At 38.2% G+C, this 14,002-nt stretch overlaps 2 protein-coding genes across 3 annotated transcripts in view; one reads left to right on the plus strand and one right to left on the minus strand.

Annotated features, from left to right (window-relative positions):
* Positions 1-2,996: 2,996 nt before the first annotated feature.
* Positions 2,997-10,183, plus strand: tecrl2b (trans-2,3-enoyl-CoA reductase-like 2b). Its single transcript, XM_077225383.1, has 12 exons — positions 2,997-3,203; positions 3,662-3,713; positions 3,876-3,920; positions 4,559-4,662; positions 4,744-4,859; positions 5,166-5,271; positions 5,800-5,872; positions 5,943-5,986; positions 8,191-8,248; positions 8,531-8,619; positions 8,741-8,786; positions 9,633-10,183. Exons 1-12 carry the CDS (start codon positions 3,039-3,041, stop codon positions 9,758-9,760), a joined length of 1,026 nt encoding a protein of 341 aa, XP_077081498.1. The 5' UTR covers positions 2,997-3,038; the 3' UTR covers positions 9,761-10,183.
* A 429-nt stretch (positions 10,184-10,612) lies between these two features.
* abca4b (ATP-binding cassette, sub-family A (ABC1), member 4b) overlaps positions 10,613-14,002 on the minus strand; it is a 54,584-nt gene continuing 51,194 nt past the window's right edge. For both annotated transcript variants that reach the window (XM_077225372.1, XM_077225364.1), the window contains 4 exons: positions 13,827-13,930; positions 12,540-12,632; positions 11,572-11,821; positions 10,613-11,297 (listed from right to left, as the gene is read on the minus strand). In XM_077225372.1, coding sequence (XP_077081487.1) covers positions 11,169-11,297; positions 11,572-11,821; positions 12,540-12,632; positions 13,827-13,930 — 576 coding nt within the window. In that variant the 3' untranslated portion in view covers positions 10,613-11,168. The remainder of the gene's footprint in view (positions 11,298-11,571; positions 11,822-12,539; positions 12,633-13,826; positions 13,931-14,002) is intronic.

Consider the following 14,002-nt stretch of genomic DNA (forward strand, 5'->3'; position numbering starts at 1 on the left):
TGAGAAATGTTGTAGAACAACATAATAGTCTTTTGCCATAAATCCAAAACCACCATTGTAAAATCTCATTAGAAATTCCCAGGGAAATTAAATGCAGATTTTAGAACTGAAGATCACTATGCTGCTGTATAAGAGTGAAAATATCAGCATCAGAAACTCCAGCTCTTGTCTTGTGTTCTGTAAAGATAGTGAGTGCTGCCTCCTAGTGGTGAAAAAACTGTATAAAATTGATTGTGTAAACTATATTGACTGTATAAAAAGTCTCAGTGAACATGGGACATCATCAGACTTCTCAGTTTTTTTGGGGGGAAATTGTGTCCAACCAAATCACTGTGTTGTCTGTGAACTGTACTCATCGCTCATTATGAAAGAAACTCACCCACTACGTCCCATTAGAACAGCATTTACTGTACTCTCTGCTTTCTGCACACTGTTCAGTCAGTCACTGTAATTAGTGCATTTGTCCATCCTCAGCAGCTCTTGATGTATGCCTGGTTCTATGGCTAATTATCCACTGTATTGATCACTGGAGACAACTGTCTATTTATTTTCAGCAGTATAGCAGTTACTCTCCATTTGACATCCTCATAAGGATTCAGCACAATATATTTAGTGGACCGATAACATCTCATTCAACGTAGGCAAGACAGGGTTACATATGAGGAATTATGGCCTGTTCTGCTCACATGGACATGCTGGATGAAAACATTGAGTCTTTCAGAGGCTGGGAATCAATTGTGTGGCATGGATTTCACCTGGAGGACTGGAGGAGACATGGAGTCATTAATAGAGTTGCCTATTTTGAGGTAATTACTCGAAATACATTTTGGCTTTGTTTTCGCACTCACAGATATTCTGTTTTAAATGGAAACATTTAAATATCCATGGACATGGCAACGGACACGCAAAAGGTGTAACTTAAACCTGTGTGTTATGTACAAAAACTCATTTTTAAGAAAATTAGTGTTTTGATAAGTCTCGCCGTGTTTTTGTAAAATGATGTTTCTCTTCCAGGTCATGAATGCATCATGAGCAACAAATACAACCTTATTGTAAAGTGTTACCATTGTTATTGTTATTATTTTATGCTGAGTTGTTGTAGATTATTTTGTTACCATTGTGGCAGAAATAATTATTAGAAATGTAAGTGTAGACATTAATATAAATTAAACTATTAAATATTAAATGATTATGATTCTTACTAGGACTGGTTGTTAAAGATCCCTAACTTTCGGCACAACAATTGAATGGGGATGTCATCTTGGGTGGGGTTAGTAAGACCTCCTACTTGGAGTGAAGTGGAGAGCACAGAAAAGCGGGCAAGAACAGCTTCAGCCCCAGGGCCCAATGGCGTTCCATATAGGCTCTATAAGAACGCGCCAGGCGTCTTGAAGTACCTCTGGAAGCTCATGAAAGTGGCATGGGAAAAAGGAATTATACCAAAGGCATGGCGACGGGCAGGAGGAATCCTGATTCCCAAAGAAAAGAATTTCTCAACCATCGATCTCTGTAGAAAGCAGTCCTTGTTCGTTCCTTCTTCTTATGTTGTTTTCTAAGGCATTCTGCTCTTCGCAGTGTTGCAATACGCTGCTTGATGTCACCCTGTAGTGCCTCAAGTCCTTTCCTTTCCTCTTCTTTGGCCTTCTTCCATTGTTTTCTCAGGTTCCTTCTTTCTTTCACCAGTCGCTCAATCTCTTGTTGTCTCCTGGACTTGAGCTTGACTGATGGGTTCTTCTGCGTCCCAAGGTTTGGGGTTGTACTTTTCACCCCAAATCTCACTGCTCCATAGCTGTAAATGATCTCTCCGATCTTGTTCAGCTTTCTTTCCACACACCCTTTCAGACCTTCTAAAAGATGGACGAGGTCTGTGTCTGTGGTTTCCCACTCCTTTTTCTGGCAGGATTTGGGCCACAAGATTTGAGGCTTCCTTCCATTCATCTTCCTCTCTATTGCTGTCTGTGGCTGGATGGGCTCTGGACTCATGTCCGTTGGTGACTCTGTGCGTGGTTGAGCTTCGTCTGGGGTTCTGATACCCTGTGGACTGTGGTGAATATCCTGCCACTGGGCTTCACTCGACTGATTTGCCCTACCTCTGAAGAAGTAGTGGTCAATGCGAGGCCCCTCGCTAGGCTCTCTCAGGCACTTTTTCCTGCCCTGGTGGATCTTGAGACCCTTCTCTGATGTTATCTTTTTCCAGCCACAGATGCAGCTTTGCAGCTTGTGTCCTGCCAGTGCTGTTACTCCATCAATTCCCTTGCTGAACATTTGATATATATAATAATAATAACAATTATTATTATTAATCAGGACCTACATTTTCATTTGATATGGATAATAAGAGGGTTCCTGATGATGACTCTGTTATGGTCTTTCTCTGTGTGTGGTCACATCTACTTTCACAGTGGGCTGATATCTCATCAGTGCTGTGCTGTGCTTTACTTTTCCTCATTTAAAGCTGATAATCAAGGCTATATGTCAATGAAAGTCTGTATATGATTAAAGCTTGATGGGGGGTCGTCTCCCCTTACCAGAAGGATTAAACTCAAGCACTTGATGATATGATAGTTGGCAGTGTTATTGGAGTTCAGAGGTGCAGCGGGGATGATGAATTGCCCCTCGCCATCAGAGACAAATTTAGACCAGCTTGCAGCTCCAAATCCAAGACGTGCCCCTCACATCTCTTAGCTGGCATGCGTCCGTGTGCATATATCTACTACATGAGAGACACACTTCTGCAGATACACCTCACAAATACTCCAAGTAATGTATGACATGACATACCAGCCCTGTTTTCTGGAAATATAAAATCATGAATGATTGATGGCGTTAGAAATCTCAAAATGTGGTAACCTGAGCAAAATTATGCAACTATGTCAACATATACTCTTGCTTTGATACTCAACTGGATATGACTGTGAGGTCACCATGAGCATGCCATCTCTTACCACGTGACTGTGAGGGTCCGATCGCTTCGCCCCCCTGGCATCAGTATACCAACCTCCAAAATCAGGGTTCACCTACAACCCTCAGCAGGCATCATGGCATGTCTGGACTTAAGGGATCTCTTCACCGTAGCCCAGTTCATAAAGGCCAGGTGTGAACACGGCCTGAAAGCTGGTACCACCACGGATAAGAATTATGTCTTTTTTGAGGTGGAGATCCTGGACCCCAAGAGCAAGGCGCAACTCTGCTACCTGGATAAGGTGTGTGTGCTTGCTCACCTTAGTGTTTGCATTGAGCCGTGTTGTTTTAATGTTATTCATATGCTATTATAGTATTTATTTATTATTATTTTGAATTACTTTTTTTTTTGTATTGTCTAATTGTATTTTTCTGAATGTAGTTTTATATTGAGTTTTTTTGTTGTGTTTTGTTGATTATTATTATTACTTTTTTTTATTCAATTTAGTTTTTATTTATTTTTATTTTAGCTTTAGTCATTTTAGTACTTGTAGTACTGTAGTAGTTGCCAAAGCAAAATTTCTAATTTCTAATTTCCATTTAGTTTTTTTCATAGAAGTTATATTTTATTGTATTAGGTTTTCAGCAAAAAAAAAAGTTTTTTTTTAATATATATATTTTTTTTAATCACTGGCATTGGGGCACAAATCATATTTGAGTATAACAAATGCCTCTTGTTTCAATTCTTGAACTTCTTCAGGTGGAGCCCAACGCCACCGTTGCAGAGATCAAGACATTGTTTCACAAAATTTGTAAGTGATTTCTGTTCTTAAACAGTCAAAGACTTAATTTGATATGCTTATTCAAGCTCGGAAGCTTACATGTATGTATATATGTCTTTCCACCTCTGATATATATAGTACAGTAATATAATCAAGCTGTTGTAAATATTACAATTCTTGAAATCCCTGTAGATCCCAAGTTTTATCCATCAAGACAGGCACTGAAGCTGCATCCTGGTAAACTTACATTTTATTTATTATTTTCTATTCTATTCTGTTCTGAAAAGAACCTTCAAATGAGAAGGTAAAATAAAAAAGAGAGAATTAACTCCTCATACAGTAGCCAGATGCGTTTGCAATCTGAGATCTGCAACAGCTGTGGCACATATGTGTGCGTCTCCAATTCTCCTGCCATAATATCAGGCATCATTTCACACTGGAGAAGTGAGAAGATTGCAGCTTTCAAAAAACTAAAGCTGTTCATACTGCATTATTTATGAAAATTTAGATATTTTCTTTTAGTGACATATTTTCTTTTAGTGGAGGCCAAGTATGGTAATTTGTACTCGTAATTTGTCCTCTGCATTTAACCCATCCAAGTGATACTCACACCCGGAGCAGTAGGGAGCCTTTTTCTCTTCTTTTCCTTTTCTTTTCTTTTGCTGTGGCGCTCTGGGAGTGTTTGGAGGTTAGGTGCCTTGCTCAAGAGCACCTCAGTCATTTCCTACCGGAATTGAGAATCAAACACGCAACCTTCGGGTTACCAGTCTGACTCTTTAACCATTGGCTAAAAAAAATGTTGTTTTTATAATATATATCTAAACTGGGGTGCATTTCTCTTGATATTTTTGCTGACTGACTTGATTGATTCTCAGAGGGAAAGGCCCTCAGTGATGATGATGTGCTGGAGGATCTACCAGTCGGCACTACTGCAACGATGTTCTTCCAGGACCTAGGCCCACAGTTAGGCTGGACTATGGTAAAGAAAGCAATCTGATGCATGCTTATTACAATAGCAGTTCATACAGTGTGTATGCCTGTAATGGTGATTTTGTTGTAGGTATTTCTGGCAGAGTGTCTTGGGCCTCTTTTCATTTACCTGCTGTTCTACTATCGGCTTCCATACATCTACATGCCTGAGTATGACTACACCCAAAGTCCATTGAAAGTTGTCAAGTGAGTTCGAAATGAAAAATCTTGTTCAGATGAGCTGAACTTGATGAATGCTAATGGTAAATTGATCACACTTAAATTTAGTTTATTCTTATTTTTGTTGGTGTAACCTAATGTATTTCGGTTGGTTAAGTGGTGTTAGATAGTATTTTTGTCTTTAGATGCTACCACACGAAGCACATTTTTAGGTTTTAGAAAATGCAGCTCATGTAACGTTTTCTTTCAGTGTGAAAATAAATCATGAATAATTTACCAAATGTGTGTGGTAAACAGTTTGCAAGTGGTTTATTTTTGACCCTGTTGATACAGGCTGGCTTGCTGGTGCCACTCTCTTCATTTCATCAAGAGGCTTGTGGAAACTATTTTTATCCATCGCTTTTCTGACGGAACGTTACCTTTACACACCATCATGCTGGTATGTTTATGTCTGTATTTTTTCATGTAGAATATTCATGAATTATTTACTTTTTCTTTCTCGTAATTTAATATGCCCCTTGCTGTTTTTATGCACTAAAAAATAAGACAACATGCTTTCCAAAGTCGTATTGTCACAATTGTTCCTGTCTTGGCACATTAGCTAATGTGTATGAAGTGCTTATGATATTGGCATTAGTTCAGTGGTGTCAGTGAAGCATTGAGGAGCTTAAGGGGGGATATTTGGCTGCTTTCCATTATATGTAGTCTTGCTGGTTTAAATGATGCCCCTACAGTATCTTTTAACACTGGGAATACATATGGTTTGACCATATGGAAGAGTCATTCAAAATATTGCCTGCACAAATGCTAACAAGATAAATGAGAAAGCTTAAATTAGTAAATTAAGTAAAACATAGCTCAAGTATAGATTTAAGGTTTCCCTTTAACATTAAGTCTGGTATAATTCTTTGAGCAGTTACTGTGTGTTATGTGATCCTCACACAAATTTATAATGTTGTTTCTTTAGCTCTGTCTGTACTACTGGGGATTTGCATCATGGCAGGCATATTACATCAATCATCCGCTCTACACACCACCAAGTAAGTGCTCATTATATCACACATTAGATACGTTTGTGTCCCTCATATAAACTCCCAATTGTTTCTCTAGGCTATGGGAGACTTCAAATCTACTCTGCACTGGCAATGTTTTTGGTATGTCAAAATCTCTATTAATCCATTAATTCCTTTTAATTATACAAATGTGTTTTTAGAAATGTCTACAAATTTGTAAAACTGATCTGAGATCAGCTAAAAACCCTGTCAGGTTACGACTGTAACCCGGGTTTCCCTGAGTAGGGAACGAGACACTCCATCGGGTTGATTACACTTTGGGTTAGGGGTTTCAGCACATGTGAAATCACACTTATTCTATTGGCTGCCAGTAGTCATATGACTTAAATTGTCATGTACCTGGGAGCCTGGGACCATCCTGCCGCATCACAAGAAGATACAGACAGCAAAGCTCTCAAAGAGTCCATGCCCTGAGTAGAGTGGGATCTAATGCCTAGGGGTGAAGGTACTCCCCACACTCCATAGGCCTCAGAAATAGCCTGCACAATCCAGTGTACAGACTACTTAGAAGCTGCAGAGCCCCTGCTGTGTGCTCCAAAACAGACAAACAACTGTTCTGATTTACGCCAATGGCCTGAGCGGTGGACAATGCTAAGGGCCCGAACAGGGTCTAAGAGATTAAGCCTCTCCTGCACCACAGATTGAAAAGCCGGAGGAAAGAAAGCCTGAAGGACCACTGAACATGGGACTGAGGAAGGCACCTTCTGAAAAAAATCTGGCAAAGAATGTAGAATAACTAACTCTACCCGGAGCAAAGACTAATCAGGAGGAGGCAACTGGCAGGCCCTGAAAATCTGATACACTCTTCAGGCAGGAAATCGCAAGGAGAAAGGGTACCGATAGAGTCATAACTTTACTCAAGAGGGAGGTTTAAATGCCGCCATAGCCAGACCTTCCAGCACAATAGCAAGGTTCCAAATATGAACTCTGGATTGGGGATAATGGTAAATGGACTGCATTTATATAGCGCTTTCACAGACCCAATGGCCACCAAAGCGCTTTACATATTTGCCTCACATTCACCCATTCACTCACTCACTCATACACCGACGGCGGTGTCAGCCATGCAAGGCGCCATCCAGCTCGTCGGGAGCAGCTGGGGTTAGGTGTCTTGCTCATGGACACCTCGACACTTGGTCAGGTGGAACCGGGGATCGAACCACCAACCTTTCGGTTTGTAGAAAACCTACAAAGGCCTAAGATGTCTCGCTTACCCTTAGGAATCAAGACATCAAAGGATGCTTTCCCAGGGATGCACCATCAATGGTTATGTGGCTAACAGAAATGGCCGGCACATACACCTTAATTGGAGATGGAGTCATCCCAACAGAAAAGTGTTCTTGCAGGAACTCCAGCAGTGAACCAAGAGGGCAGTTAACCGGGTCCAGGGTCCATGCTCTCTGCACCACAAGGAAAGTACCCTTGACTTGAACGCGTACAGTTTCCTAGTAGATGGAGCCCTAATACTTAGGATGGTCTCAACAACCTCAGTTTAAAGAGTGTTCCCCTCCATATTTTGGTCGGGGGTGATAAATTGTCCCCCCTGCCCAAGACAGAAGATCCCTTTGGACAGAAACCTCTCATCAGACCCAAAATGGGGCTATGAGTAATAGGTAAACCTGCACTGGCGTCATGTCTTTACCATGGCATCCAACCCCAAGGGTACTGGAGGTGTTAGAGAGAACCAGAGCATTCATTTAGACAGCAAACAATAAATAAGACAAAAGATTTCGCATCAAATGACTACCGGCAGCTAATTGCGTGATTTCACATGTGCTTCAGAGACCGGTAACATGGAAACGTTCCCATAGCATCATTAAAAATGACCTCGAAAGGGAACCACATACAGTAGACAATGGTTCATGGGTTAACAGAGATATTCAACCCCTAGCGGGAAACATTTCTAAATTATTATGTTGTAACAAAGCCTCACTTGATTAAATCATGTGACATTGGCAGATACACAATCTGAATCACTGATTTGAGATAAATTGTTCACAAAGATTTTGAAGCTTCACAAAGCAGCGTTTCGAAAGTGCCCATCACTTGCAAAAAGTATCTCCAGCTGTGCGTACTGTGAAACTGAAGGAAAAACTGTTAACTTCTACACAGCAAACCTCTGGGGAAATCACTGGTTGTAAAAACAAAGAAACTGTTATTTATGCACTTTTATTTTTATTTATTTTTTTTGGGGGGGGGGGGGGGCTACATGTGTAACTTAAGCACATGTTACAAAGTGTAGCTTTTTTTCTCCATCCTCTCTTTGTTTGTTCATTTTTATTCAGGTCTGTGAGTTTGGCAATCTCTCAGTTCATCTGATTCTGAATCAAATCAGCTGTAATGGTGAGCGCTAATAAAGATTCATCCCTTTAGTTGTGTGGGCGTAATCACGACCAATCAAGACAGACAGTGAAACCCAGTGATTGTGAATAATTACCATTTCTTTCTTCCATTTCATAAAGAAATGTGTGGGTGTATGCTGTAAAATTATATCTCATTAATACCTGCTACAGAGACTAGACATTCTCCTGAATGGTTCCTTAACTCTTTAGTTTCTTGAATATTATCCAGTTATATATCGTTTTCATTACCTCATAACCTTACAATCTTCTCACACATCGACAGGGTCCAGGCCTACAGAGATTCCTTATCCCACAAAGAATCCATTCACTTGGCTGTTTTTCTTCGTGTCCTGCCCAAACTACACATATGAGGTATGACATCTGAGCAGATACATCACAGATACTGTGTGAGAAATGTTTATGGTTAAAGTCTTCTTGTGGAAATATTGTTTTGTGCAGTGATGCGAAATTTGAAACCTGAATTTATTTCCAGGTGGGATCATGGATCAGCTTCACAGTCATGACACAGTGTGTTCCAGGTACACAATGTTACAAACCAACTGCAGTGTCCAAATGTCTGAGACCACAAATCGAATGCGAATAAATCTAATCGAAACCTGTGAATTAAAGTTATGACATAAAATAAATGAGTTATATTTAATATTGTGCTTTTTTTAGGCAACAATCTTTCAATTTTTAAATAGCTCTGCTGACTAAATGGTCGAAAGTTTTATAATTCTTTTAAAAGAAGTATCTTATGCTTACCAGGCTGCATTTAAGTGATCAAAAATACAGTAATAACAGTAAATCTTGTGATGGCAAACGTTGAATTTTCAGCATCATTACTCCAGTCTTCAGTGTCACATGGTCCTTCAGAAATCATTCAAATATGATTATTTGGTGCTGATTTATTACTGGTTCTCAATTATTAATAATGGTCATCCTTAATATTATCAATGTTTAATTTTTTTTTGCTCAATATTTTCTGTAGAAACTGTTATACATCTTTTTCAGGATTCTTTGATGAATAGAAAGTTTAATAAATAGCATTTATTTAACATTAAAATATTTTGTAACATTATACATATCTTTGCTGTCACTTTTGATCAATTGAATGCATTCTTGCCATATAAAAGTATTAATCTCGATAGATAGATAGATAGATAGATAGATAGATAGATAGATAGATAGATAGACAGACAGACAGACAGACAGACAGACAGACAGACAGACAGACAGACAGACAGACAGACAGACAGACAGACAGACAGACAGACAGACAGACAGACAGACTCTGACTTTTGGACTTCTCTGTATATAAATTATGTGTATAAATTTCGCTGCACCTGCCTGGTAAGAACCATGAATCCTTCATATTTCTGCAGTTGGAGTTTTCGCATTTTTGGGGTTTATTCAGATGACTATATGGGCTCGGGCAAAGCATAAAACCTACGCCCAGCAATTTGAAGACTATCCTGATCTGAGAACAGCCATCATTCCACTCTTCTTCTAGATCTGTTTGATAGAGGATGAATCTACTTGCACTTTTGTCATTGGACTCTCCACCAAACATAAAAAAAAAAAGTATTTTTTTTTTCTGTCAGACCTAGTTTTTTTTTTTTGGACAACTAAGTTTGTGATGTACTCTCCAAAGTATTAAATGGTGATTAATTACTAGTAATTGCATTAATTATAAAGAGGCTTACTGAGCATAGACTGAGGTTATACTTCGAAGTCATGGAAGATATACTGAGAGTGACTAATACTTATGTGCAGGAGGCGTATGTATCAAACTTAAACATTTGCTTGACAAGAGTAAGTTGAGTCTCGATTGAAGGTCTTCAGACCATCAAGCAGAAAACATGTTGTACAGTGTGATCCGGTTTTATTGTTGATTATACATTTTTGTATTCCATTAAAACATTTTGCAGAACGTATCAAAGTGTTTTTGTAGTAAAGAAAATGTTACTGAAGATTTTTATTTCTCAGAAATAAGTGATTGTCAGTTTTCAAATGTCGGTATTTGGTAAAACAACAATCTTACAGAATAGTTGTTATTGTTATTGAAAACCATCTGTTGCATTATTGCTTATTAAAACTATATTTGCTTAAAATATTCACTGATGAATACAACTGAAACTCTCTATTCCTCAAAACAGACACATTTAATCACTGATTTTCACGGTCTACACCATGAGGTCTTTGTTTGGCTGTTGGTAGATGCCATAAGTGTGTATTCACTGCATGAAAAAAACTCAAATCAAATTAAGAGTTTCAGAGAGAGTGCCAGCCAGCTGACCCCTAGAAAGAGTAAAAATAAAAAGTCACTTTTTTTGAAATGCTACAAATCTGCATACGTTTCAGGTTCTGATTACAGATTTCAAATTTATTTAAGCTTAAACTGTTGGTTTAACCAGTACAAAATTAACACATTATCAAAGTTATACTAGAATGAAGCATTTTGGTGAGTGCGTACACAGGCACTGCTGTAGCAGATGCTCTTTCATTCAGCATTTGAAAGATTTGAACATCAAAGAAAAATTGCAACACTAATATTTACAGATGTATAAATATGATAAACATTTCAGATTGTATGGGAACATAAAGTAAGTTTTGTGTCCAACAACTGAAAAGTATTTTTCAAGAGTTTTATACATCTACTTCGCCTGACCTGCATCAATTGATCAGCATTACTGTATCAAAGAAGGTTTTCTTTCATTGGGTGGAGATTGACCTTTGGCTCAAAGTGCTGTGGACTAAGGGCAGATGTTCAAAAATGTCAAATATGATAAAAAAAATATCTGTCATTTTTTAAACTTAATATAGATGCAGTTGGTTTTGTGTATACATACATATATAAAAGGCTTTAGGGAACTTTATAAACACTTAATCATTGTCCCTTTGAAGCATCTGAGTTCATTCTATCTGTTTTTTGACGTTACTCTTTGTAGTGGCGAGATCTTTTTCTCTCGTCTGGGTCCTGATACTCTGAGATGAGGTGAGACAGTATCTTCCTCTCCTGACTGCTGCTTGGCAAAATTCACAAACACCTGTAAGGCAGTGAAACAGATGAGCTGTCAGTCCTGTCAGTCAAATCTGCTGAGCAAATTAAATTCAATCTCCAAATGGGTATTTCAACCAATAATTAATTTCTGATGGAAGGTCCCTAAAGCACAGCATGTCAGTTTCACAGAATCAAGCCATTTGTCTTGTCTGCGGTCAAAATGAAATGCTTAAATAACTTAAAAGTCTTAACATGCTGTGGGCAGTTGGTATAGATTGACATGAAAGAGATTTGTTGCTTGATGCTTTATCAAATCACACCTGGTCTAATGTGGTCTGAGACACAGAGTAGTCCTCGATGTTCAGTCTCTCTTTGTTGGTCAACACCAGCTGGAAGATTCGTGCCAGTGAAGCGGCGGCGATTTCATATTGTAAAGTGTTGTAGTGTTTCTCTCGCTGTATACAGCCCGGGAAGCTGCTTTCCATGAAGGACTCGGCCGGGCCCAGGTCAGGAGTCAGGCCGGCTTTTGCAGCTTTGATCTTCATCGTGACTACATAACCACCTCCAAACCTGTCCGCAAGTACAATCAATACACACAAAGCATATAAAATCAAGTATGCACTTGTTTTGTTGACCATTTTATAGAGGTTGTTGAACATTTAAAGGACTTATTATGCCCTTTTACAAATTCTTGATTTAGTTTTTGGGGTCTACTAGAATAGGATCTCATGCTTGAATGTTCAAAAATCATATTGTTCACATATTTAACATCGTTGTAACACCTCTCTTCCCAGTCTGTCTGTAACGTTCTGTTTTGTTTCGGTCTCTGTGAAGCCCTTTGTTCCAAAAAGCGCAGTGCTCTGATTGGTCAGCAAGCCAGTGTTGTGATTGGTCAAATGCTTAGTGTATTTTTGAAATGTCACGCCCCTTACCAAAACCTTGAGTTTCAACACACTACTAATGCAACTCCACCAGGCCTTGCCCACCTTTTTTGAGTATGCCTTGGGGGGGAATTATTTACACACTTGTGAAGTGTACATTCCTGGAAGTTTCAGAAGTTAAGAAACTTCTGTATAAAAATAGAGAATAAATCCCTGTGGACTTTTTGCTTTGTAACTTTGCAGACCTTTTTCATGCAAAATTACACACTAAAGAAGGTTGAAAATGTAAAAAAACATAATAGGACTAACACTGGAAAAATATTCAATTTATTTGTGGTAATATGGACATGGCATCCTTGAGTTTGTATAAAAAATTTAAAAACAACGTTCCAAAATAACATACTCACTTGTATTTCAGATGCTGGATTGTGCCTAGACATTTAAATGTCCCATTGACCATGATGGCCAAACGAGTACAAAGAGCTTCACACTCTTCCATACTGTAAATGCAAGCAAACAAACAAATAATGTAAAAATATTTTAATTTTTTTGAATAATAATGAGAATTAATACATTAACATAATGTTTGGACACTTAGTTATTTATTAAGTAAGTATTTATTTAAAGAAACACTTGGCATGTCACTAAAAAACTATGCATGTGATTGATTGAAGTAACTCTGAGATTGTAAGTATATATTTCAATAATTTAACACCACATTTGCATGTTCACTGTTATCTGATGTTGGTTAATGGTAACATGACATGCAAGTGAACAGATAAAATATCTAATCTTTTTCAGTACATACTGTATATTATATATATGCATGGCTAAGCCAAAAAATTATACTGTGATATTCTGCGATTTGAAATGTGATGTGACATTTCATTTCACATTAAATATCTCGAGGTGGACAGTAACAAAGTACATTTACTTGAGTACGGTACTTAAGTACACTTTTTTGAGTATCTGTACTTTACTTGAGTATTATGTTTTCTGGGAAGGTTTTACTTTAACTTCACTGCATTTGAAAGACAAATATCGTACTTTTACTCCACTACATTTCTGTCAAGATCCTTGAGTAGAAAGTGGTAACGTCAGTCAGGGAATGATTTTGGTTTGGAAATGAAAGTCGGGTTGACGTCAAAGCCAAAAAACTTTAAATAGGGCACTATTTGAGGGAACAACCATTTGGGTGTCTGAAACCATTGTGGACGTTATTGAGTACACTCATTCAATCTCACATTCAATCCCACTACTGGAACTGTGTTCTAGAAATAAATTTGATATAGATATGAGGGTAGGTAGGCATAGATTCAGAGGCATAAGGTACTTTAAGTATTAAATACAACAACAGTGCAACAATAATAAAAAAATGCATTGACATTTACTTTTTACTTTTGATACTCAAGTACTTTTAAAAACGAGTACTTCTGTACTTTTACTCAAGTAAAAATCGGTCTTTACAACTTTTACTTGTAACAGAGACATATTTGACCAGTAGTATCATTATTCACTCAAGTAAGAAAATTGTGTACTTTGTCCACCTATTTGCTACTGATTTACTTTTAACAAGGTATAAGCTGTTAAATGAACAATGATGCTCTACACTCTGAAACACACAGTGCGACTGACTGTATACTTCATTAATTATTAAATTACATGCTGTTTGGGAAACCCTGACAAATACTGGCCTGTGTGACGTCAAAACGACTGCCCTCCCATCACGGATGATACTCAGAATGGCGGTCCACAGGAACCGACGGGAGTGAGGGTCCATTCCTGTGGTGGGCTCATCCTACACACATTTACAGGGTTACATTACACCAATGTTTTTTCTTTATGCAATGACACTGAGAATGCTTAGGAA

The sequence above is a fragment of the Siphateles boraxobius genome, unplaced genomic scaffold (assembly GCF_051911475.1).
Source record: "Siphateles boraxobius isolate OS27281-9 unplaced genomic scaffold, OSU_SipBor_1 1, whole genome shotgun sequence".
In the NCBI taxonomy this organism is placed as follows: Eukaryota; Metazoa; Chordata; class Actinopteri; order Cypriniformes; family Leuciscidae; genus Siphateles; species Siphateles boraxobius.

Coding starts and splice junctions, on each gene's coding strand:
- tecrl2b (XM_077225383.1), top strand. CDS start 3,039: ATGGCATGTCTGGACTTAAGGGATCTCTTCACCGTAGCCCAGTTCATA. Junction 4,860..5,165: donor AGTCCATTGAAAGTTGTCAA/GTGAGTTCGAAA, acceptor CTGTTGATACAG/GCTGGCTTGCTGGTGCCACT. Junction 8,249..8,530: donor GAATCAAATCAGCTGTAATG/GTGAGCGCTAAT, acceptor ACACATCGACAG/GGTCCAGGCCTACAGAGATT.